This window comes from Cupressus sempervirens, chromosome 11 (genome assembly GCF_028749045.1).
Source record: "Cupressus sempervirens isolate cs-2001-9-10 chromosome 11, ASM2874904v1, whole genome shotgun sequence".
Taxonomy (NCBI): domain Eukaryota; kingdom Viridiplantae; phylum Streptophyta; class Pinopsida; order Cupressales; family Cupressaceae; genus Cupressus; species Cupressus sempervirens.
The window spans coordinates 472109600-472137150 of NC_143128.1; the positions used below are offsets into that span (position 1 = coordinate 472109600).

Below are 27551 nucleotides of genomic sequence, written 5' to 3' on the forward strand. Positions count from 1 at the left end.
AAGAAAAAAGAAGAATTGCAGAAGAAGAAAGGAAAAGGAAAACTGTGGAAGAAGAGAAGAAAAGATCAGAAGAGAAGAGAGAAAGAAAGGTAAAGGAAAAGAAAGAAGACGAAGAAGAAAGAAGAACCAAAGAAACAAGAGGAAGATGAAACTAAACCATCTAGTTTATCTACTTCGCTCTCTCTTGCCAGTTTATCTACCGATGATGATGATCAAACAGATCTAATCTCATCCCTGACCAAGCTAATTGAGAAGAACAAGAAGGTGAAGAGTTTACAAAGAACATTAATGGAAGTGACTGAAAGACTGCACAGTACATTGGCAGTTCAGCACACAGAACCAGATCCTGAACAAAGAGCACAAGCAGTGCTAAAGTCATTTGATGAAGAGTTCACAAACTTGTTGAATGTTGCAAAGGCGAAGGCTCAAATTTCCCATGATGCTAACTTCTTTAGCACCATCTGTCAGAATATCAAGAATGACTTAGTTAATCTTGATACATGCATAAAAGAATTTCGGAAATGCTAGCAGGAAGGAAAAGCTTTGTATGTTAAGTGCACCTTATCATACAAATTGACTAAAGCCATTGATAGTCAAATAGAGACAAAGATGAGTGAGCTAGAGGCTTTGTCCAGCCAGATCTAGCATCCATCTTGTAAAGTTGATGATTTTGAGAGTCAAGTTGCCAGTATTCACAGTGACATCAGAAAATTGGAACTTCGAAAAGAACATATTTTGAAGAGGAAATCTGATTTCAGAGAATCTATTGCTCTAAAGTTATCTTTTGTTGAGAAACAGTTAGAGGAATGTGTCAAGGCCAAGGACACATTCAAACTTTTTGTATTCAGATATCAATGCAGTTGAGATTGCATCATATGCATTATGTGTAATACTCACATCAGCTGAGTCTACCAAAGAGACATGGACCAAAGGTATGGATAATCTGAAGGCTAATTTTGATGATTGTATGAAGATTATTTCAGCATAAGGAAAGACAGCAGTTTTGGCAGTTTTTGGACAGCTTTTGGACAAAATCTTGACATTTCAACCCTTGTCATTGATGTCAAAGGGGGAGAGATTCATGTGAAAATTGTATACATGAGATTGTTGGGAGAGATACAATGGGGAGAGATACATGTGGAAATTGTAAAAATGTAAAGTATATTGTAAGGAGAGCATATACGTAAAGTTGAACGAGTTGTAATAGATGTAATGTTTATTTTAATAGTTAAGTTTTTGTCACTTAGCCAATTTTCCCTATTTTGTTGCCATCAATGCCAAAAGGGGAGATTGTTGACAATTGGCTAATAGTGATATGTAATTGTTGTCATTTATGGCAACACATGATGTACTGATTGACAGGAAACCTTGGAAATAAAGATACTTAGTGTTTGGTAATCAGAAAATTGTCTAAGTATAGAATTTGGTTTACAGCAGTGTATTGTTTTGTTTATAACATGTTGCAGACATCATATTATGACAAGCGAAGTTACATGGAGATAGTATACATGTTGGTGATGATGTGTATAACTTCGGAAGTTTGTATGGATTGTACGGAACAGAGATAATCATGTTTTGATTAAGTAGGACTGCGGAATTGAAAGAAAGAATTGTTTTGTTTACAAAACAATTACTTGTCCAATTAGGGCCGACATCCTAGATGTTTACTCTAACTTGGAAAAGCGAATTGTGGTCTTAGCCGACCTTGCAGTAATTTGTATAAAGGCATGGTATTTATGCAAAGGACTTCTTGCGATGAGAAGGTGTGCAATTATGCTTGTAAAGTGCTATCTTGTAAGATTGCGATGTGAGTGAACTTTTGTGAAAGCAATATATGCGAAGTTTTATATGAGCTATCTGGTGATCCAAAATCAAGCTGAAGATCAAAGATCAGTAAAGGAAGGAAAATAACAGTAAATTATTTGTTTGAGCAATGAGCTCCTCTTGTAATTGAAATTGCATGTTTGGGCAGTGGGTTTTTCTTGCATACATTATACTACAACTCTTAATAGGGTTAGAATCTCCTAACAAGGATTCAAAGTCTCCTAACAGGGACTCCTTATACTGAATTTGCTCATTGACTCCTAACAGGGTCCATCCTCTAACAAAGAACTTATATATCAATATATCATCTAGTGGGTATCATCCCCACCAGGGTTTTCCCTTGGCCAGGGTTTCCCTAGTTAACAAAATATGGTGTTATGAGTTATCTTTGTGCATTGTTACTGTTATTGTTCAGCATTACTTTATTGCTTTGTTATGCATGGTTTAAAGTAAGTAATAATATCCAATTGGCGACTAAAATTTGTAGATTAGTGATTCAAACCCCCCCCCCCCCCCGCCCTCGCCGCCCCCTCCTCAATAATTCCTATTTCTAACAGTTTTGTCTAGAATTAAAATTGCATTTAGAGCTAGTGTACAAAAAGATAAAAGAGTACTAACCAAAATTGCAAGCACTAATAGTAGAATTCTTGGAGAATATGCAACTGATTGGGCATAAGTTCAAGAAGAAGAAAGAAAGATGAATAAGCTTAAAGCAGAGGTACAAGAGTATTCAAAGGTTCATTACCTATACATTGTTATAATTGCAACAAAATTGGTCACTTTGCATCAAGATGTTCTACAAGAGAACCTAAAGTAAAACCTAGACCTTACAAGTCAAAATTTCCTAAAGAATGTCTCTATGTCAGTGATGATGAGATTGAGATCGGGGATATCAATTTTATGGATAGTGATGATGAAGATGAAATAGGATTTGTTGCTATCAAAAATGAAAGTCTTGTCAAAGAAGAAAAAGAACTTGTTTTACATGTCGAGAAAGATGGGAAAAAATTGGATTATAGACAGTGGTTGTACACAACACATGACAAGTGACAAAGACAGGTTTGTGGAATTGAAGAGCTATGATGGAGGTGTTGTTAGAGTTGGTAACAATGCACCCTACTTGATAAAAGGAAAAGGCTCTATATCACTTGATGGTAAAAGACAAACATGGATGATGTGTTATTTGTTGATGGACTAAAACATAATTTGTTAAGTGGCGGAAAGCTTGTTGATGAGGGATATCATCTACAATTCACTGATAAGAAATACTCAATTAAGGATAAGAAAGGAAATGAGATTACCATAGGTACAAGGACCAAAAGTAATGTATTTCAGTTGAACCCCTTTGAGATAAGAAGTTTTATTGCAAAAGTTAATGACAGTTGGTTATGGCATAGGAGCTTTTGTCATATAAACTCTGATAGCATAGTGAAAGTCAGTAGCTCCAATGCAGTTAAATATCTACCTAAAATTGTAACACCTAAGATAATGTGCAAAGAATGTGTGATGGCAAAGCAAAAAACGAGTACATTTCAGAGCAAAATATTTACTACTTCAGAAAAGTTGGAGATTGTGCACACAGATTTGTGTGCACCTACCAAAACAAGAACATTCTATGGTGAGAGATTTTATTCTTTTCATTGATGATTTTACTAGGATGATGTGGGTTGCTTTCTCAAGAGAAAAATCTGAGGCATTTGACAAGTTTGAGATCTTTAAGGAAAAAGTTGAGAATGAATCAGAATTAAGGATAAAATGTTTAAGGGCTGACAAAGGTGGACAAGTCATATCTAATTAGTTCAATGCATATTGTGAGGATAATGGAATTCGCACACAAACTTCCGCACCTAAAACACCACAGCAGGATGTAATAGCAAAGAAAATGAACATAACAGTCTGTGAGACAGCAAGAGCGATGTTCCTGAGGTAAGGTATCATATGTACATTGGAGACAAGCAATTTAGACCGCAGTATACACCATAAACAGAGTTCAGATTGGACATGGAACAAGTAAAACACCTTATGAACTTTGGTTTGGGTATACTTTAGAATTTGTGGAAGTAAACATTATATCAAAGGAAATGATGAAATAGGAAAGTTTGATCCTAAAAATGATTAAGGCATATTTCTTGGATATTCAACTAAAAGTAAGGCTTACAGATGTTATAACTAGGCTAGAGAAGGTTGTCGAAAGTGCAAATATAAGGATTGATGAAAGATTTCAGGTACAATAGAGAACTTTTGAGTATGATTCAAATCCAAAGGATGATGCAAGTACAAATCAGAGATCAATATAAAATCAGAATGCACAACAGGAACTATTCTTTGAGATTGATGATGGAATTCATGTTCAACTTGATGAGTTTAGATAAGAATAGAAAACGCCAAGGTGTATTACTACAAACCATCCAGAAAATCAGATTATTGGCAAATGTAAGTAGTAGAGTAATGACAATAGGAGGATTGAGAAACAATGTTTGTTTGATTTCACGAATTAAACCTAAGAATATTGATGAAGCGTGCAAGGATCAGTCTTGGATTAATGCTATGAACGAAAAATTTGAACAAATTGAAAAGAACAATGCATGGAAATTAGTCCCTATGCCTAAAGACAAGAATGTTATAGGAACAAAATGAACGAGCAAGGAGAAGTGGTAAGGAACAAAGCAAGACTGGTATGTAAAGGTTACTCACAACATGATCGATTTTGAAGAAACCTTTGACCCAATAGCAAGATTAGAAGCAGTTAGATTGTTTTTGGCTTATGCATCTAACAAAAACATCAAAGTGAATCAGATAGATGTCAAGTCAGCTTTCTTGAATGGAGAACATGAAGAAGTTTACATTAAGCAGCCTAATGGATTTCCACTGACCGAACAAGAAGACATGATGTGTAAGTTGAAGAAAGCACTTTATGGATTAAAGCAAGCACCTAGAGCTTGGTATGCAAGGCTGGATAAACAGTTGTTAAACTTGGGATTTAAGAAAGGTAATGCAGATAGTAATTTGTATTTAAGAATTAATTCAGATGGCTTAGTGATTATCAAAGTATTTGTGGATGACATCATTTTGGAGGAAATGATGAAGTGAGTAATAAATTTTCTGATGAGATGAAAGGAGAATATGAGATGCCTATGATAGCTGAAATGAAGTGCTTTTTGGGATTGCAAATAACTCAAACGAAAGATGGTATCTCTATGTCTCAAACTAAGTACCTAAAGAAATTATTGGTAAGATTTGCTATGGAAAATTGTAACCCAGTTGGAACGCCTATGGTAATAGGATGCAAGTTGACTAATAGTGATGATTCCCTAGCATTGTGCAGACAAGATATAGATCAATGATTAGAGAATTACAGTATTTGACTCATACTAGACCTAATATTGCTAGTGCAGTTGGTATTGTGGTGAGGTATCAAGCAGATCCTAAGGAATCACATTTTGCCACAGTAAAACGAATATTGAGATATTTTAAGGGAACTTTAGAGTATGGTTTATAGTATGATAGATCAAATGACTTTACATTATATGCATATACTGATGCTAATTGGACAGGAAATGTTGATGACAAAAGAAGTACTAGTGGAGGAGCATTTCTTCTTGGAGGAAGATTAGTATCATGGTTGAGCGAGAAACAAGACTATATTTCTCAAGTATGTAGCAGTAACAAACAATTGTAATCAGATAATGTGCGTGAATCAAACACTAAAGAACATTGGTATAACATTCTCTAGACCTATTATCATACATTGTGACAATACAAGTACAATTAATATGTCTAAGAATCCAGTTTTACACTCAAAACTAAACATATTGCAATTAAGTGTCATTTCCAAGAGAGAAACTAAGGAAGAAATCAGATTGGAATATGTGAGCACAAAAGAACAAGTAGCAGATATATTCACTAAACTATTAGTTAAAGATACTTTTGAGCATAGATGGAAAACTCGCCGAGTACTCGACGAGTTTTTAAAACTTGCCGAGTTTCCTAGCTCGGCGAGTTTTTCACCAGTTAACTCGCCAATTTAAAAACTCGGCAGTCTGGTAAAAACTCGCCGAAGAAAAACTCGTGATTTACTGGTGGAATTTTTGCCCGCGGCCTGTGACGGATTAAAGCGGCAATTAGTGTGTTTTTTCTCATTCTTTCTTGTATTTGCATTGTTTAGAGCCTTGAGGAGTGAAGAGAAGAAGGTTTGGAGGCATTCTTGGCTGATTGCAAGTGATTCAAGGCTGATTTGAGTGGATTGTAGAGGATTCTAACTGATTTTAGAAAACAAATTTCTTTCCAGGTATGTTCATCTTATCATAGTTTGAAAACTTTTTATAGTTTTATAACAAATGTTCTTTTGTTTTTGTTGTTGTTTGTAAATGTTTTCAAATCATTTAAAATCATTTTGAATCATTTGAAACCCTAGCTTCTAAGGATATGGTTGAAGTTTGTTGTTTGCTAAGGATATGGTTGAAGTTTGAAGTTTGAATCATTTGAAACCCTAGCTTCTAAGTTCTAACTTTGTTTATTCATTTTTCTATATATTTATGTGTAGGGCAGCGGTCAACCATTAAAAAAATGACAAACCCGCAAAAAGAGTGGCCACAAACACCATGCCCGTCTGGATATATAGGCACTCGGCCTAAAAATGCAAGAGATAAGGCATGGCGGTATCCCTATGAAGCTCCAAGTCCAAATGATATTGGGAAGGTGATATGCATTCCCTGTGAGAGAATTATTTCTGGAGGCATAAACAGCCTCAAATATCACCTTGCAGGCATAAAGAAACATGACTCAAATCCTTGTCTCAAGGTAACTGATGAAGAAAAAAGATTCATCAATGCCCAACTTGTAGTTGCTGAAGAGAAAAAATTGAATAGGGAGAGGGCAAAATTAGCTATGAGGGCAGCCATAGCTGAATCTGAAGGAGTTCCTTTTGATATGCAAGAGGAAGAAGAAGCACTTGAGAACATACTAGGATCTCTTCGTGGCCCACGGATCCACAAGCAAAATTTTTCTTTTACCGGTTCCACTTCTTCTACATCTCCTACTTCTTCATCATCACCATCCGGATCCCCATCACGGATAGGTGGTTATTTTGTGCCCAGGAACACACCTAGAGCATAGCCATCATTAGAGGGCACTGCATGGTTTAACGAGGTGCATGAGCAAACTGATATTACAGCAACTGATTTTTGGTTTTTCAACAATATCTCAATGAATGCCGCTAATAGTCCCTATTGGGTCAATATGGTGAATGCAATGACAATATCAGGCAAAGGGTACAAGCCGCTTAATCGCAAAGATATGAGTGGAAGGTTAGTATTTTACTATTTAGTAATTGTAAATAATTGTGATTCACTTTAGTTCATTGTTATATTTTAAATCTTAATTGTTATAACTTATTTCCTAATTTTTTACTAACACTTACACTTTATTTAATATTACACCTAAATTTTGTAGGTTGCTTGACAAAGCGGTTGGTAGGGCAACATTGTTGATAGAAGACCAAAAGAAAGAGTGGAAGAAGTATAGCTGCACCATTTTATCTGATGGGTGGACAGATGGAAGAAGTAGAACCATTATTAACTTCTTAATTGCTTGCAAAGATGATGTGGTGTTTTGAAAATTTGTCGATGCCTCCAACAAAGTGAAAAATGCAGCCACATTGGCTTTAATGTTGGAGAATGTTGTCATGGAGGTGGGAATAGAGAATGTGGTGCAAATAATCACATATAATGCAGCAGCATATGTGGCAGCAGGTAGATTTAATTTTTTATATTTGAATCAATATGAATCATGAATGTAATGCTATGGTATTATTCAATTTAGATTTGATGTAATTTGTAAATACTAAATATGGAAAGTTTGTTACTGATTATTGATTTTTTGCTAATCTTTTAGGTAGAATCCTCCAAGAGAGGCATCCAACACTTTTTTGGTCACCTTGTGCAGCACATGTCCTTGACCTTCTTTTGGAGGACATAGGAAAACTTGATTGGGTGAGTCCAGTTGTGGAAGATGCTAGGTGAGTCACGAAATATATCTATAATCACCCATGGGTTCTCAGTTTGATGAGAAAAGCCACTAAAGGCAAAGATTTGATGAGACCTGCTATGACAAGGTTTGCAACGGTCTTCTTGACGTTGCAAAGTATTCTTGACCACATATTGGCTTTGAAGCAAATGTTTGTGTGTGCTGATTGGGTTGCTTCACCTTACTCAAAGAAGCCCGAAGGAGAGGCTGTGGCACAAATAGTCTTTGATGATAGCTTTTTTGCAAAGGCTAAGGAGATTGTGGAGGTAACTTCATTATATTTTTAGTTTATTCAAGTTTCATTATCAATTCATAACTTACTATGTTATTAACTAATTTGTATTTTTCAAATTTCAAATGTAGATGTCTCTGCCCTTGGTTCTAGTCTTGCGCACATGTGATGGGCAGCAATCCCCAACGGGAGGTCTTTATGAGGCCATGGATAGGGCGAAAGAGGCTGTTAGAAGTTACTATCACGGGGACAGTCTCAAATTTGACCCCATTTGGGAAATAATTGATAGGAGGTGGAACAATATGCTCCACCAACCTATTCATGCAGCACGCTACTTCCTCAATCCCAAATTCAGGTACTATGATAATTGATTGTCCTTGAAGTTGGGATTTTAATAAGCCTTTATTTTACTTTACTTTTTAAGGTTGTGTAGTAAGACTTGATATCATTTTCTATTTGTTTTAGGGCTGATGATTCCTACTCGGATCCTAATGGAGAGGTCATGGAAGGTCTCTCTAAATGCATTAAGAGAATGATATCAAGTGAAGAGGAGAGAGACCTTATTGTGACCGAACAACAAATCTATGTGGAATCAAAGGGTCCTTTGTTCTCTTCTATGCTAGCAAAGAGAGCAAGATCTACTCAAGCACCAGGTAAAGCGTCAAACTTTAAAACTTTTGCTAATTGATAAGGTGTGCTTCTGATTTTTTTTTTTATTGCTTTATAACTTTTTTAATTTTGTTTTGTAGATGCTTGGTAGGCAAGTTGGGGTGGCAATACCCCCAATTTAAGGATATTTGCTCTCAAAGTCCTATCCCAACCTTGTAGCTCATCCCATTGTGAGCGCAATTGGAGCTTATTTGAGTCCATCCATACAAAGAAAAGAAACAGAATGACTCAAAACAGCTTAATGACCTTGTTTATGTGCACTATAATCTTAAGTTGTCCATAAAAAAGGCACAGCTCTTAGAACTACCTGGTCCGCTTGATCTAGATGAGATAGATCCTTATTCTAATTGGACAGCACAGGAGCCAAGTCCATTGTTTACACCAGATGAGATCGCTGATTTGGAGAGGCAGGCCATGGAGGGGGAGGCTAACACTGATTTTCAGTTCACTATGGATGACATTGAGGATGAGGACGAGGATGATGATGATTCAGGCGAGGATCAGGCATTACCATTAGGAGGAGATGCATCCTCTTCCAGGACGCCGAGCCAGTCAGTAGGGACATCGAGCGAGGGGGCCCAGCCACAGAGTTCACAATCATGCAGCTCACGCCCTATCCCAGTGCGGGGCACTTCTTCTAGGACTAGACCCCCTCACTTTTATGCTAGTGCAAGTGGAAAGAGGAAGATGTGATTGACATTGTATTGATGTATTTAGACTTTTAGTATTTACTTCTAGTTTGACAGATTGAAACTATTTAGTAATTTACTATTTTGCTTCCTACCATGAGCATTCTGCATGAGAATGCAATTTTGTACGCATTATGCATTTATATGTATCTAAACTTTGTTTCTTTCTTTTGTATTGTCTTTAATTAACTTATTAGATGCATCTTCTCATTAAATTTTGCAAAATAAATGTATTTTTAATTAAATTTCAGCGGTTTTTTAGGTTCCCAAGTTTTTCCCGAGTTTTTTTTTTAAATCGCCGAGTTTTTCCCGATTAAACTTTTGGGGGGCTTGGCAAGTTTTCCAACTATGCTTTTGAGTACTCCAATGATAAAAATTGGGGTAATGGCCCCATCTTGTGCAAAGTAATTGATGCAAATTGCATTAGTCCAGTATACATAGCATATTTATTCATCTAGATGTATTTGTTGGCACTTGACATTTTAGGTTGCACATTGGCTTTATCCAATGCAGGTACTTTGATGAAGATCATCATCAAACGGGGATACAACTTCAAAAAGGGAAAAGCTGAGTGAGTTATATTTGGCATATTGGCACCTTTGCCATTGATGTCAAAAGGGGAGAAGATCAATGAAAAACCTTACCCGATAGAAGGCATATGCAGAAATGTATCATAAATGGTCACTGAAGGTATATGTACAGGTGTAGGCTGTATATGTTGAGGATATTCATAAAATTGTATTTTGTTGATAGATTGATGGTTTTTCACCATATGTTGTCATCAATACCAAAGGGGGGAGATTGTTAGGAATTGAGGTCTTTGTTGGCACTTGGATGAGTTGTTGAGATGTTGTATTGAAGAGTAGTTTTGTCATTTATAACAATGACAACATATGTTCTTATGTTCGTGATAGACACAGATTCTATATATCACAAGTCATATATCAATTCAACAAAGTTCGTATTTGAAAGAATTACTCATGCCAGCTTGTATGTGTGCACCAGAATAAGTATAGATATCATATCTATGTTCACTATGCTTTATGTGAAGATTTGGTTGAGTTACATTTTTTTTGATGAAGGTTGGTAGAAGTCCAATGTATAGGAAACAGTGACAAAGATAGTTGCAATTAATTTTGGCAAACAAGAATTAACCTCGGCGAGCTTCAAAGGTGACAAAAGACTTGATCGTGCATGTATGTTCGTGATTGGAGAGCATTTAGATTATTCTGGAAAGGTCACTAGTGTTTAGCGAGTGGTATATTTTACCGGCAGCCAACTATGTTGAGGAAGTGTATGGTTAAGCATTGGAAGATGTAATATCTTTATTTTAATGTGTGGGAACCTTATTGTAATTATTGTTATAATGTTTATGAATGCATGTATGCCTTGGCATGGACCCATGTAATTAATTGTACATTAGCGAAGCTTTAACAAGCCAGCCTAATATATTATTTCTAAGGATATTAAGGAAATTGTTTTCCTTGGTTGATAATCATCATGCACGTGATATGTGGTATGTCTAGATACATATGATGTGAGCTTTTCTGTTTAATGATCAGAGTAGAGCAGATTTGATGATTGGTTAATTGAAGTGGACTTCAAAGGAACTGTTTTGGCAAGTAAGTTGTAGATCAGTTGGTTCATGTACTTGGATATGTCATCCTGAAAGTATTATCTTTCACACTTGTTGGAGCATTTAGGTTGTGCATCTATTTGTCTCTTATCAGCCTTTAACAGGATTAGAACCTTTTAAACAAGGGTTCAAGGTCTCCTAGAAGAGATTTGTCCCCTGACAAGAACTATTGTACTAAGTGAGCTTATATTTGACTCTTAAAAGGGTCACATCATTTCACAAGGAATTTATATATAAGTACATTATCTTGTGGGTTCCATCTCCATCGGGGCTTCCCCCCTGATCGAGGGTTTCCCTAGTTGACATATCATTGTATTATGGTGTATGGCTTCTTGCTATTGTGCATCATTGTTTTAATTATAGAAGATCACATTTATAAGTTTGGATTTAATTATATTTGTTCACAATTGATTCACACACCCCCCCCCCCCCCAACTTGTGTGTGGACTTTACTTCTTAACACGTTTCTACTCACACTTTGTTATGGATGGTCATCTAACAAACAATGAACTTCTATTGCATTTGCAACCTATTGTTTGGTTGTTTTCTTAGGCAAAATACAATATTCATTTTTACAGTTTCGCAGCAGACATTGTTTGTGCATTTTATTGCGTGATCTAGGCTTCTTTCTCTGATTTTTGGACCACATTTTCTTGGAGCAACCAACGTCCATTTTTTTCTGCTACAAAGCTCTAGTCAAAATCTGCTTAGTTTCTACTTCTTGAGCCAATTTTTAACAAATATGACCATTGCTTGTGTGTGTTTTTTACCTTCATTTGTGGTCATCATCAGTCCTCACATAACCTAAAGATTTATGGTTCTACAACCTCTTTTCTGCCATTTTTGAAGTTTTTTGTAGCCAACTAGGGTTTTGTTTGAAACTCAATTTTTTTACAAGATTCAAAACATACTTTGAGATTCTTGGATAGTTTTTCAAGAGCTCAACTAGGTTGCTTCCAATATGGGGGAGTGTCTCGGTTTTTGTGCCTCAAATTCTGTACCAGCTGAAATTTCATTATATTTATTAATTCTTGATGGGTTTTCTAAAATCTCAATTGGATTGTCTTCGCAATTTTTCACGCATCTCAATTTATGTGCCCCCAATCTTGTACCAATAGATTCACATTAAAATTTGCCTGTATCAACCCCTCTACTCAGCACATTCAAATTTGTGCATTTAGCCATCTTATCTTCTCGTTTTTTGTGTCTCAAAAAATGTGCAATGGCAAATTTTAACAACATTCTATTGGAAGGCAGTAAAAAATTCAATGACAACACCTACAATACTTGGAAGTAGCGCATGATGACATTTTTAGTACAATTGTCTTGATAACATTCTATTGGGCACAGCCAAACACCCTAAGGAAGCAAGCACAGAGTAGAATGAATTTGATGAGAAGAATCGAGAAGCAATCATACTCATCAAACTTTCTATCGCTAATGATCAGCTCCCATAGGTTCCTTCCGCTCAAACAACTATAGAAACAGTTTTGTCAATGTAACATGGGTGTGGCTGAGATCGAGATCCACTTCATATTTTACTGTCTGATCTACCACGAGATTTGAGGGAGGTTCCACTGCTTATTTAGGGAATGCAAGTCCCTCTCCTCCTTCAAATACAACTAGCGATGCCTCACTCTCTATCTCCAGGAGGCCTTCTGTCTTCAGGATCTCACTCTACGGGAGTTATCCTCCTCCAGGTTTTCACCCCTTCACCAGCTTATCACCTCCTTCTTCACTCCAATTACCTCCACTATAGGAACCAAGCGAGCTGGGGACCCACTCACTGTTACTCACATCAAATCAATGAGGTTGTGCAAAGGTCATATGCACATACAACATCAGCAACAGCGACCCTCTTGTCTCCAACAACAGAGTCGGACTTCTCCAAACGAATAGTTATCTTTCAATTTTGAGCTACTTTTTGAGGACTACAAACTACTAATTGTTTCGTGGTTTCGTCGTCTCTCTTGTGTGGTATTGTCTCTCTTTATTTTCTTCTTGCTTCGTTTGTTTCCTTTCTCTCAAACGTCGTTTGGTGGTCCTGCTACCTTTTGGCCTTTGTTTGTATTTTCGATCCCTTAGGCCCATTTGTGGTCTCTTATTGGACATTAATAATTTATCTTATCTTATCTGGAGTCATCTCAAAAGTTTGAATGAAACCTCAAACAAAAGTCATGCATTATTTCTAAAGAACGTGCTCTTCTCGATCATAATGAATTATCAAGTATCTTTGTAGGAGCATCTCAATAAGCCATTGGCCGCAAAATGGAAGAAGACATGGTGGTAATCAACCTGAAGGGTCTCTAATCTTCTTATGAACACTTTGATGAAACTCTCAACATTGCTTCCACTCATTATGATATTTGTATAATGCTTCTATAACAAGATCGTTGGAAACAACTATCTAGTAGTAGTATCAGTTCATCTTCTATTAGTCAAGCCTTCACAACTAAAACCACAGGTTTGTTCTCTCACTCTTCTTAGCAAAAACCTTCTTCTCATTCTTCAAAAGGCCCAAAGAAAAAAAAATGTTCAGTGAAACTATTGCAATAAGTTTGGTTATATAAAGTTGGAGTGTCAGAAACTCTTAGTTTCTCAAGCCAGGCAATCTAGTTCACAACCTCAAGCAAATGTTATGGAGCACACTAAGCCAAGTGAATCTACCTTTTATGCCTTCTAAAAGACCTGCAGATCATGTCAAATTCTTTGCTCGATATATTGATTCAAGTGCCTTCTACCACTTCACTCATCATCGGGATTGGTTTATAGACCTCCAGTCATTCTCAAATTCAATTAATTTTGAAGGAGAAGAGTACATCATTGCCAAAAAAAGGCAGTATCCAGATTTAGTCGGACAAGGAAGGAAACTAATTTTCCTTGATATTTACTATATTCCAAGCATGAAACTCAATCTTCTCTTCGTTAGTCAAATTTTGATATATTCGCCTCGGCTTGATGTGACCTTCAGTTCACATCAATGCAATATTAATGATCGAGAAAATTAGTCCACAATTGCTATTGGTGTTGAAGATCATGGTCAACATATTATTACTCTTAGCTGACAATGGGGAGAGTTTTGTTCCTCTACCTTCTCCCATTCTTCTAATCAACATGGCATAAAAAGCCAATTAACAACATCCTACTCAAGCAAATGTTGTGAAGCACACTGGGCCAAGTGAATCTATCTTTTATGCCCTCTAAAAGACCTACAAATCATGTCAAATCTTTTGCTTGGTATATTGATTCAAGTGCCTCCCGCCACTTCACTCATTGTCGAGATCAGTTCATAAACTTCCAGCCATTCTCAAATTCAAATATTTTTCAAGAACCTTACACCACTGCCAAAAAGGCAATATTCAGATTCAGTCGAACAAGGAAGGAAACTGATTTTCCTTGATGTACACTATATTCTAGGCATGGAACCAAATTTTGATACATTCTCCTCGGCTTGATGTGACCTTTAGTTCACATCAATGCAATATCATTGATCGAGAAACTCAACCCACAGTTGCCATTAGTGTTGAAGATCATGGTCAACACACTATTACTGTAACAACTGACAATGGAGAGAGTTTTATTCCTCTCTCTTCTCCTATTCTTCTTATCAACATAGCATAAATGAAAATTAACAACACCCTACACCCCTAAGCAAACTATGTCATTGAGCGTCGCGACCACACAATCAGCAAAATGGCCCATTCTATGCTTGAACAAAAGCAGGCTCCAAAGAAATTTAGGGCTGAAGTTGTCCACACTACTATATATTTTCTCAACCGCTCTCCTTCAATGGTTGTCAAGTAGCAGACTCCAAAAGAGGCTTGGTCAGGTTGTAAGCCCAAAATTAGCCATCTCAATGTTTTTGGCTCCATTACATTTGTCTAGATCCTTGATGCCAAACACACCAAGATAGAGGCCAAGAGCCAAAAACTCATGCTAATTGGTTACAGTGATAATCGCAAAGCCTCTTGCCTAATTGGCATCGACAATATTCATCTCATCTTCAATCTGTTGGTTCTCAAAAATTTTGGTTGGATTCTTACGAACCTTGCCTGCTCGATGCTAGTAATATCAACACACTCTTGGCCAACGAAAAAGACTAAATTACAACTTATTCAATCTCCACACTTTAGGCTCTGCAAAACCTACGTGGTTGTACCTATATCAATGTTCCTTTAGGCAAGCTTAAAGATTAATAATGCAATCTTTATAAGTATACAAAGATCAGTCCATAATCCATTTGGGTAGTATAAAGTCAATCCCCACATAATTTTATGATCAAACCTCAAGAGACAGTATGCACCCTATCAACCATTGGACAAATAAGAAATAAATGCAATCCCTAGTCTAAATCTATTTAACCCCAATCAAAGGAGACCAATTAGACAGATACCATAACTCAGTATGTAAATATCTAATTAATCAAGTTCATGAATTACTCAAATCCATCAAAACAACGATATAATCCCAAGGGACAATGAAGAACATGAGTAATTAGAAAACCATATGCCATCATAGATATAGAGGAATCATCATTGTGTTAACTTCATTGATAAGGAAATACAGCAGAGTAGTCTCGTTGCATATCCAAAACAAGTAATTGCATTAAATGGAAAATTAGTTCATACTATTTCTTTTGTAAAATAGTATCATATATCATATAAAAAATCTCCATTTTGTCTTGAAATTGTTTCTTCTGTAATAGGGGTTTTGGTACCTTTTCTCATAAAAATATAACTAACTACTAACTAAAAGTATAACTGCTTAATACTTGAAAATATGAAAACTGTTTTAAGTCTCTTCTATCTCCTCAATAGTCTTTGGGAGCATCTTCCAGAACCTTCAGATAGACCTCGATCCACTTGGCAATTTGGGCATGCGTGGACCACACAAATTTTGGGATTGTTGGAGTGAAGGCTTGTAAATAAACCTTCTCTTCCATTAGGCAATTTTGAGATCTGTTACAAACTTTGTAAATTTAGCTTCCACAATAATTATTTTGTTCAATACCCCATGGAATGAATCCATTTGAAAATTATGTTCCTCCTTGAATTTGGTTACCAACACCTGGGGCATCACTATAGATCTGTGTCTCCATTCTTCCAATTGTTTGATTTTACCCTCTTCATTTCTAATGATGGGAAAACAAGGATGATCAGCAAAAGCAGTCACCGTTAACTTTTCTTCCTGCTCTGGATATTCTTGATTTATGTAACTCAGAATCTTTATAACAATGTCAATGAAATCAATGGTGGCCTTTATCTGTGCAAGAGCATCTGGATCCCTTTTTGGGACTTCAAAGAGTTTGGTCAATGCATACCTTGAGGGGCCCCATTTCCTCTCTATTTCAGAAATCCAACATATTACATACTATTAAACCCCTCGAACACCTCATCACATTTGGGCAATATAAGATTTACCCTGTAGACAAGAATCTCTTCCAATACCTTAACAGTACAATCTTTGTGATCAACGTCTGAGGTCATCTCCTTGTCTTGGCTTTCTTTAATATCAATATCTTTAGCTTTTTGAACCACAATAGCTTGAGTACTTCCAACAGATTTTAAATCATGTAGTTCTTTCTCCAACCTCCTAGTTTTTACATGCATTTTATTTATCATTGAATTCATTTCCATTTCTATTAGAATATATAGTCCACCAATATAACTGAGAAGGGGGGGTGAATCAGTTATCCAACTAATATCACAATTATCAACCTTATTACACTTTAACCATATGAGCAATATAATCAGAAACCACAACAAGATACTCATGCACAATAACACCAGATATGTTAACTAGGGAAAACCCCGGTGGGGATGGTTCCCACAAGATGATGTACTAATATAAATATTCCTTGTTAGAGGATGGACCCTAATAGGAGTCTATAACAACATTCAATACATATTAGTCCTTGTTAGGAGATTCCAACCCTATTAGGAGTTGTGGAAGATAGATAGACCCACTGTCCAAACAACTTCAAGACAAGACTGATGAACTCACTATCCAAATGATCTTTGTATTATTCCTTGCAAAATAATAGAAATGAATAGTACTCCTCCTTCCTCTTTCTCTCTCCTGTCAATCAAACTTCCGCTCCTGATCTTGTAACCAGATCACAAATCTCGCATCCAATAATCCCTTGGATCGTTTACTCGCATTCACCAAACACTCTACTCCTTTTCGCACTTCTTACTCAATACAATGACAACACTCTTACAAATAAGGAAAACATCTTTCCTTTATACCATATCTTCAAAATAATTCCTTGAGTCGGCCTTGAGGCTTTCCCAATTAATTATAATAAGATGATTAATGAATTCATCATTACAATAGCACTATCGACTCACAGTCTATACAACTTCGCACACGTGCGATACTAGGGCTTGCGAATTCGATGATATCATCAGACTGTCTTATGTTACTAGCTGACCGCGCATCTCCAAATTATATCTCTGTTAGAAGATATAATACACACATCAAAAACCGCTTCTTAGGTAATCTGTCTCTGTACTGCTCTCTGTAAATCAAGCACATCTTCCGTACATCTTCGACTTAGATACTACGCATTGAACCTTAACATCAGGACACAACATAGAACATGTCCATGAACGCATATTGCCAAACAATCAAAACATTGTCCATACAACTAAGATCTCTGTCTACTGCTCTATTAGCCTTCACAAATTTATTGCCATGTTGACATCAATGATAACACAGTCATGAATGCAACATGTCAATCATGTTAACCATCTCCCCAAGTGTTCTAGCAATGCTTAGGATACTCCCCCAAAGGAATACCATCAGCACTCATGCTCACAATTTCTCTAGCCTCTTCCTCAGTACATGAAATGCCATCCAAATGCAACTCATCCATCATTTGTTGAACAATTGAGGCATGTTGAGACTCATCAACACCTTCAAGTCTTTTGCTCTTTCTATCCTCAAAGTCCCTCATTTATATTTGATCCAAAAGTCCTTGAACTCTTGTGTTTGAATAAAATTCTCCTACTCAATGAACTTGGGAGAAATGGCCTCCCTCTCATCTTCAGTATCAAATTGGTCATCATTCTCCATAGTTTGAGCATAGAAGCCATGCTCTTTCTTAGAAAATTTGGGAGGTGGCTCTGTTATCTCAGCATTTTTACCTTATGTCATGTTTCTCAAAATATTAACATTTTTTGTTAATCCTTCAACATCTGAATCATCATAGGCCACCAAGGGGTACTAGTCCCTTCTTCATGAGGTTTGGGAGTAGGAGGGCCAAAACTTGAACCTATCAAACTCAACTTTCTGCTTTCGGGTGGAGGGGGTGGAGAAGATGCATGTTCAACTTTCTTTCCCTTTTCTTGTTCAAAAGTTTTTGGTATAAATTTTCAAAATCTTTAATACACTCCTCAATCCTAAAGATTTCAATATCTTCTTTAGAATGGAAATGAGGAAAAACTTTACTTAACCTTTGATTCTCTATCTTATTCAAGACATTCCACTTCTTTAACCTTTGGCATGCCTCTTGTAAGTCATCACAGTTTCTAATAATGTCATCTTCAATGTTCAGTTGGTATGCATACCTAGCTTTTATAGTTTTAATGTGCCCCTCAGGATCATAATCTCTACTTTTATCACTAATCAAACAAAATTTATTCATGATGACTTCTTGCACCTCTTGAATCTTACTGTACCCAACTGTATATCCATCAAACTTTATAAAGTGAGGCATCATGTTGCCTTTTCTTCTTGGCTGAATAGCTTCTTTCTCAACCCATAGTAACTGCCATATAAACTCCAAGAAACCTAATCTTTTAGGGACGAACAAAAGAAGTCTATGAGATTGCTGTCTACACCCATGTAGCCTTATCAATGACTACTTCGGCTTGAGAATCCAATCACCCAAGTTGTACTCACAACCTTTATCAGCTACATACTCTTTGGGTCTCAACATATCCTTAATCGACTATGGCAACCTTGTGATAGTTCCCCCAAGTACCCTTACTATCCACTGCACAAATACATCCCTGAATACTATGAAATCACCATCCCTTGCATGTGTATCCCAAAGTGCGCACCACAATTGGATGGGTTGTCTAATGCCTTCCTCATTAATTGTAGCCAACTTCATAGAATTCCTAAATTGACTGACATTTTGATAGAGAATTAAGTAGCATAGCAGAAAATAATTCTTGAAAGACTTAGTAGTCTTCCATCTAACCAATTGATTGTGAACGATTTTCTCAATCTCACTAGCAAAATCAAACTCCAGATAGGTATGAGGGTTTTGAATTTTCATGCACATGTACATGTAATCAAGTGGAATTTACTATTGCTCATCCTCTTTAAATAGTTGTGACCATGCATAAAAAAGTGTACTTGAAAAAATCTATAAAGGATTCAACAAAATGAGGACCCATGTGATCAACATACATTATTTTGTTACTGTGGCCCCTATACATAAAATGTGCAATTTCCCTGTATCTATTGAACTTCATGGTTCTCTGATATTCATTCTTAAAGTGCTCCCTATCGATTTTTGTAAGGGTTTGAGTGCTTAATCCAAAACATTCTTCAATACAAGATTTTGTGATGACTAGTAATGGTGTACCATCCATTTTCCTTACAGTCCTGGTGGTTGGTTCATAATGATTGGCTACAATGTCTATAAGTTTTGTATCTACAAACACATTTGGGACCACAATTTTGCCTAAATCTAATCTCTGTGGGTCGTCCCTAGGTTCCTTTTTATCTCTGTTTGCATAGAAATACCAAAACAAGTATCTACCATATAATGAATGATTAGCATCTCTACAATTCTCATTTTCATTAGAAAAGACAGTCATTTGACCCCCAAAAAAAGAACCAAGAAACTTTCTAACAACATCTTTTGAATTAATTTCTCAGTGGGTGCTTCCTTTAATTCCTTAACGCTGGTGTCTTTCTTGATAGGCATTTTATCCAATAAATTGTACCTAGGGTGAGAGAAGCTTGAACTTACTATTTTGTGCAACTTCTCGAGGATGCCTTCAAACCTTCGTTGCTAGCTTCTATCTCAGCTTCACTTGCATTTTCAATTATCTAAAGCCATTAATTTATTTTCATTCTACATTTATGATCCATAACTTTCGCACATACATTTACCTCGTGAATTGTCCAATTTGTCACATCATCAAAGTACATTAAGTTATTTAATGATTTGTCCTTAAAAACTCAATGAAACTCTTTTCACCTTTTTGCGCCTTCGTCTTGGGACCATTTCCGAAGCCGTGATTTTTCGAAACTTTGCAAGGCTTCTTCAAATGCTTTTTTGAAATCACGATTTTGGAGCTCAAGTTTCTAGTCGTTAGCGAAATCGCAATTTTGTAGACCTTTAAAAAGTTACAATCCGAAATAGCTAAGTCATTGCTTTTTCGCAAGCCCTGTACTTTTAACTCTCCAAAGTGTCAATATTTTGCTTTTTCGTTGACACCTTAATTTCTCCTCTTCGAAATGGCAAAAATGTACCAAATCATTATCTATTGGACGAAGATTTTTTCTAGGGTCCATCACAATCGTGATGTAGTCTATAATGAGAAATTAGGATCATTTCAATTCTCTCCTCCAGTTAAGAATTTAGCTGATTAGACTCTCCAATCCCAGGGTTTGAATATCCATCTTCTATTAGGACCACCTGATGGGAGGGCTTCAACTGAGAAGGATCTAGTTGATCATGTTCCTATCTCCACCAATTCCTTCTCTTGTAGGCTCACTAAGACATACAACTACACCACCTGATTTTGCCTGAGATTCATCTGATCTTTTGTTTGACAATGATCTTGTTACACCTCCTGCTTCTGATGTTGGCACTTCTACTCTCTGACATAAATAGTGCACTAAGACGATTAGTGATCTTCATGATGATGAGCTCATCGAGGGTAGAACTACTCGAAAAAAGAGTGAACCTTCTAATTTTGTAAACTTTGCTCTCATGGCCACTATTCACAATGTATATTAGCCTCAAACATACACAAAGGCGAAAGGGATACCTGAGTAGGAAGAGGCTATGAAAACTAAGCACAATAATTTGTTGAAAAAACCACTCGGGTTCTGTCACACCTTCCTTCAGGAAAGAAACCCATCGGATGCAAATGGATCTACAAAGTCAAATACAAGGTCGGCAGTACTTTAGATAAGTAAAAGGCTCGTCTTGTTGCCAAAGGCTTCTCTCAACGTAAAGAAATTGATTATGAGGAGACCTTTGCTTTGATAGTAAAGATGAGCACCATCTAATTAGTCCTAGCCATGGCAGCTTAGTGTGGTTGGAAAGTCCATCGAATGGACATTAAGAGTACCTTCCTGAATGGTGACTTTCAGGAAGAGGTTTACATGACACATTCTCTTTGATTCAAGGTTGCTAGTAAAGAACACCAAGTCCTTAAACTAGTAAAAGCACTCTATGGCCTTAAGTAGGCTCCTTGGGTATGGTACATGAAAATTGATAAGTACCTCACTGATCAAGGTTTCCATTGAAGTCCCTCTAACTCACATCTATATGTCAGGACAACTACTGGTAGTAAGATCATCCTTTAGGTTATTTATGTTGATGATATGATCAATTCGACATCTTTGATTGAAGAAATCAAACAAAATATATGCCATTCTTTTGACATGATTGAGTTTGGGCTTCTGCAGTATTACCTAGGTCTCGAGGCTTGGTAGTAGTTACATGACATCTTCATCTCTCAGTCTAAGTATGCACAACCTCTGCTTAACAAATTCAGAATGCAGTATTGCAAATCTACTATGAAGTTCTATCTAATCTTGTCAATCAAGTTTGATTCTCCCATTGAGAAGGAATCCGCATTCAAGCAACTTGCTAGTAGTTTGGTCTATCTCACCACGACTAGACCTGATCTCAGCTTTGCAGTAAGTTACATATCTTGATTCACAACAGTTTCTACTTCAAATCATTTGGCTACAGAAAAGCGCATCCTACGCTATATCAAGGCACTCTAGACTTTGGTATCCTTTATGGAAACACTGAAGATCCCCATCTCATTGGTTACAAAGATTCAAATTGGAGAGGCTTTGTTGATGACAAAAAGTCCACTTCCGGGTATGTCTTCAATGTGAGCACAAGTGTTATCACTTGGACCAGTAAGAAGCGGTGGGCTGTATCAGATGAGTTAAAGGACCATATCCCCAACTCAAAGTGACAAAACTGAGAACTCTGTATGCAGTTTGTCAAAGGTAGGAAAAGAACCAATCCTTCCAAACCCTAGCTCATCTCATGAGCCCAAACCCCATCCAAAGACAATACAAAGGACCTCATCCCTACCTTGCCAAAGGGTAGGAAAGGATCATGTTGTTCCAAACCTTAGCCCACCCTATGGGCTCAGACCCATTCCAGTTAAAAAATACTAACTAGAATTCAAAATTGATCTTGATGTATGTACAAGCTTAATGTCAATCTCTTGATCTCTCTTTATTGACATCTCTTGAAGGATTGATTAGTGGATGCTTAGAATTTGATCGTTGATGTTTGAATGATTGAGTTTTTAAAAATTGAGGTTCGTATAATTGTTTGATGGATTGATTGTTGTTGAATGAGTGATATTAGTATGATTAGTTTGACGGCTAATGAGTTGATTTTATAAATTGATTCTTTAATAGATTTCTGATTTGGCTTATAGCTGAAAGAATAAATATTTGATGATGAATTCTTGAATTGATGATTCTCCCTTCATTCATCCCTCCTCCTTTGCTTGAAGTATTGATTTTCCCTTTATCCCATTCTTGAAGCAGTCACCACCCTTCACAAGGAATGAGTCACACCCCTTCATTACTGCCTTCAAGAATAATAACTCATTTTCAAATGGATTTTCTTCATTCCACATTCACAATATATGGATGCCCTCAAATGAAATGATCCATCCCATTTATATCTCATATTTGAGGAAGTCACTACTGTTCATTTCATTCCTTTTGACCATTCATTAAAGTTAATTTGATTATACATATATTACAACTTTATTTTTAATATTTTAATTTATTTATTATTAAATCCCATTTCAAAAAGAGGAAATTACAATGCTTAATCATTTTAAGTATAATATGTTTTCATTGGCATAGTGAGAAGTTCTGCCAGCATGGTGTTGCGATTTTGTGAATCATAATGGGATTATACAACAAAGGCGTAGTATTATTCGTTAAAAGGACTCAGGAATCATTTGACCAGCTAATTTTTATGTGCCAAACAAGTGTGCATCATACAAGGAATAAAGAGCGTTATTTTTAAGGCATTAATTGGTCGATGAGCTATGTGTTTGGATAATTATTTTTCACTTAATTGCAGATAAGGATTAAGTGTTTGTTCCTTGTATGATGAGAACAACATTTTATTTTTAATGACTGCGCACACAATCTACATGTATGTCTTATAATTTGGAAAGGTGCTAATCTATTATAATGTTGTTGAGGACCTCTGTCTTAATATTTTGCAACGCTTCTTTGTCTATTATTGCTGAAAATTGCAATCAGTTTTTACATCATGCCATTCAATTACACATATGCTCTATTTAATAGGTGTTTCGAATAGGCATAGGGGTGTGACCAGTTACCAGTTACATTGTGCGTTTTGGAACCTTCCAAATCCTTTTCTGATGTTCTTATTCAGTTTTAGAGACATCTTATCACATTTTTGGGAAAATTCATTGTAGTGGGTGCATTATCAGTAAAACTGACATCCTCTTTTTGCAGATGGACACACATAATGGCCTATTTGATACCAAAACCATACTCATGCTCTCCGATACAACACAGATAGAGCTCAAAGAGATCATAAAGGTTATAAGGAACAGGAAAATGGAAGCTTTTTTTATTACATCTCGAGCTGTATCTGACTCGGGGATGATATATTGCTTGAGAGGCACTAGCTCTATTTAGTGTCCCCTTTCAAACCGAAGGAGGTTTTATACTCTAAAAGAAGGGAACTCTCTCATTGTTGGATTTATTTCTATTGTACTCAAAAGAAGGGATTTGTTCATACTGTCACTCATTAAGCCAAACTACCCGTGGAAATACACAGTATATCCATAAACAATGCTTCAGCATCTACCAGACTCGGTAGAATACACTATAGTCGAGCATGATCAAGTGTTAAAATTGAATTAAATATTGGATCAATGAGTCTGGCATACCACAATGGAAAAGGCTGGGTATAAGGCCCGGGTGAAGTCAAAGGTGAAATTACCAAATTGAAATAATATATAAGTTTAAACCGATTAATGGAAATAAAATTTGTTTTTTAACGCCCTCACATTAATCAGCGGTATAAAACTAGTGCACTTACAATTTTTGTAGAAGAATATTCAAGCGTGTTCCTAGACGACACCCTAAGCACAACATTGTTGGCGCTACGAGAATTGGGTGGAACTACATCGAACAGAGGCTCCGTTTGCAAACCTTTCAAGTCCACACTACAGATACGAAACACTTAGCATGTAAAACCCTGGAAAAGAAAATTCCAAATAAAAGAATCCAGGGAATTATAACTCAAAGCAAAGTTATAAGATCAAATTCCCACAAATCAAATCACAAACACGAACCTTGTGCCCAGCAAATATGCCTTGACTGTAATGAAAGTTCCTTGGTCCTTATCATTTGCTTCAATGTTGGATTCCTCGCATGCGTCCACAGCGGGCCACTTCTGGCTCCAATCTACAGTCTCAACAGCAGAAGCGCTGCTGCAAAACTTGTTTGGTATTCTCCATATAAATGCCGGCGAGTAACAATAGAAATTATTGTATGCAAGCAGTTTTCTATTGAATTGGGGAATTGAACTGACTTCTCTGGTAGGTATAGTCAAGGTTTTGATACAAGATGTAATTTGGCAAGCCCGGCGAAGTAGCTTTTGTGTTGTTAACATTGTTTCATGCGTTACATATATTATTTTGGCAATGTCGTAGACTTTAGGTAGAATCCATTGAATTTTCCAGTGTTTAGGACCACTGCATCAGCAACAAATACTTCAGCAAGGATTGTTAAAGCCTTCAGCTGCCTGCCTGGAAGATTGAATTTGAAGACAAGGTTTACAGAAAGTTGGCTTCTCTATTTACTCTGCCCCGAATAAAAAGAGAGCTTTTGGGCCCAAAAAAAAACTCGACGGATTTTAATTGGGCTACTGTCAAGAGATAAATCACTCGCTTGCGCTAAATATTTAGGGTGAGGTGATAAACATACCCTTGCATCATGTATTTTCCTATAAATAAACACATGCATTACGTATTATCATATAGTTTGTTTATTTGTAAGTAAAATTTAAGAAATTATAATTTATTAGTTCAAGCAGGAGGCACGAAACTATAGAAACTATAGCATTCAATGCACTATTATTTTTTAATTTGTTTGTCCAATTAGAACACTTTATAAAGTTCTCATATTTATTGTATTTAAAATAATTCAACAGAATATGACAATTTGTGTGGTTGTTTTGTGTTACATAGGGAGTGCAACTTTTTCCTTTATTTGTTTGTCCAATCACAACAATTTATTATTCAATTACTTTTTACAATTATAAAGTTTTCATCTATATTATATTTCAAATAATTCATAAATCCATTCCAATTTGATTTTTTAAAATTTGGAAGAAATTATTGTCCTTAAATTAAATAAAATTCTTCCTATTATTATAGTATTATACTACTATTCTTCCTCCTAAGGGACATGATAAAATAATGGAATTGGTTTTCACAATGAAACTGTGACTTTAATTATAATGTCTAATTCAAATTTTGTCTATAATCGCAATTGGCAGTAATCACCATGGTCTTCTTCACCTTTCACATTTAATATTTATAAAAACAACAAACTTTCGATAGGAACTTGACGCTTTTGCATCCTTGTTTGCATTGTCAATATAAATGAAGGTAGAATGGAGAATGTAGTTTTTCCAAAGGGTGGCTCATATGAGCAAGTCAACCTTGTCCCACGTGAAGGCACCCCCTTACTTTGTCCTTGAGCAGTTATTGTTCTTGTATTATTTGGCTTTGTGGTTTATAGATGATGGAGTTGCTCTTTCTCTTCTGAGAGTGCCTTTGTCTTTGTGCATTCGTCTTTCACTCTTGGTCTTAGTGTTTTAGTCAAAGATGTGGAAAGTTGTCAGAAGTTTCAGACAAATACTTTGTTTGAAGTGTTGGATAGTCAGTCGTCAGAGATTATAGATAAGGATGGAGGACTGGGAGGTAAGGATTGTTTTGCCTCTAAACTCATTATTAAACCTAATTTTGTTATGGCCAATGCATTGCATGAGAAAAATATCTACTTAGAAGACGATGCTATCATTCTAGCCATATCGACCCCTAGTTGTATATACTTTGATGTATATTCATATAACATTACATTAAACTCAACAATTTGATCAAAATAGATGGAAAAGAAGCTTAAACTAAGAAGTTATGATTGCTCTCGGATCTTAAGCAAACCTAGTGGAAGCCTAGAATGGAAAAATTATGATTTAAAGCTAAGGGCCCGTTTGGTTGCTAGGATATAAATTAAGCATTGACATTCGGAATGTTGGCTTTGGGATTCTGGAATTTGGAATCCAGATTATGATTAGGGAATTCAATTTGGGACCATTTGGTTGACCAAGAATTCATTGTGAGATTACAGATTTCCTCTGTTTGGTTGCACATTGTGGAATTGGAATACTAGCCAAAATAAGCATTATCTTTTCTATTTAGTTTTTTAATATTAATGAAATGTATTTTTAATATATCATTTTCACTTGATTAGAAATGTGATTTGAATATAAGTTACATTAGATGATTTTTAAATTCATTAATCTATGTCATTAAAACCATGCTACACAATGAAAATACTAACTCATACAAAAAAATACATTATATAAATTATCATTATATTACAAATAATTTACCTAACTTTATTATAGTTTTTTAACATGAATATACTTGAAAATTTGATTAAATGTAAGTTACATTAAATGATTTTTAAATTCATTCAATTTATCATCATTAAAACCATGCTACACAAGGAAAATACTAACTCCATACAAAAAGGTTTCATCATTAATTTATCTTTCATAAAATCTCAAAAACCTAGTGTAAATTATTTCTTTATAGGACTAATAAGTCTTAATATTTCATTATAGGTTTTTAGTGTTTTAGCCCTTAATTTCTGGCACTCTCATGGGGCATATCTACTTATTTCCACAAATTCTATCTATCAAATAAAAATTTGACCTATACAGAATTCTAGAGTCATATATACATATATATCCTATGCTCATACATTGTATGTACATACTGTAATCACCTAAAAATGGTCATCTAGACTATTAACCCCCCTCTCAGCGTTTTGGTTAATTTAATTTAATCACTTACCTAGGCCAAATTGCTAAATAATCAATTAATTTGATTATAGCCTATAGTTTGACTATGTTATCCAAGTTCATTATTTGATTAAAAGAACATGTCCCCTTTTAATTAAA

The 27551-nt window shown here is 35.9% G+C and overlaps 2 protein-coding genes across 3 annotated transcripts in view; one reads left to right on the forward strand and one right to left on the reverse strand.

Annotated features, from left to right (window-relative positions):
• Positions 1-25324, reverse strand: part of LOC149530423 (protein RETARDED ROOT GROWTH, mitochondrial-like) — a 106249-nt gene extending 80925 nt beyond the window's left edge. The window contains exons 1-2 of one of the 2 annotated variants that reach the window (XM_089811867.1): positions 24652-25324; positions 24396-24522 (exon numbers count right to left, since the gene is read on the reverse strand). In XM_089811867.1, the coding sequence (XP_089667993.1) occupies positions 24396-24522; positions 24652-24971 (447 nt within the window). In that variant the 5' untranslated portion in view covers positions 24972-25324. The remainder of the gene's footprint in view (positions 1-24395; positions 24523-24651) is intronic. The other variant, XM_089811868.1, reaches the window with a different exon arrangement.
• LOC149530424 (uncharacterized) lies at positions 7500-8452 on the forward strand. The gene is made up of 2 exons (XM_089810477.1): positions 7500-8114; positions 8212-8452. Exons 1-2 carry the CDS (start codon positions 7887-7889, stop codon positions 8449-8451), a joined length of 468 nt encoding a protein of 155 aa, XP_089666603.1. The 5' UTR covers positions 7500-7886; the 3' UTR covers position 8452.
• Positions 25325-27551: the final 2227 nt, after the last annotated feature.

What these genes read in the sequence shown, in the direction of transcription:
- LOC149530424 (XM_089810477.1), top strand. Translation starts at nt 7,887, where the DNA reads ATGAGAAAAGCCACTAAAGGCAAAGATTTGATGAGACCTGCTATGACA. An exon ending in AGGCTAAGGAGATTGTGGAG is followed by an intron (nt 8,115 to 8,211) that starts GTAACTTCATTA and finishes TTTCAAATGTAG; the next exon opens with ATGTCTCTGCCCTTGGTTCT.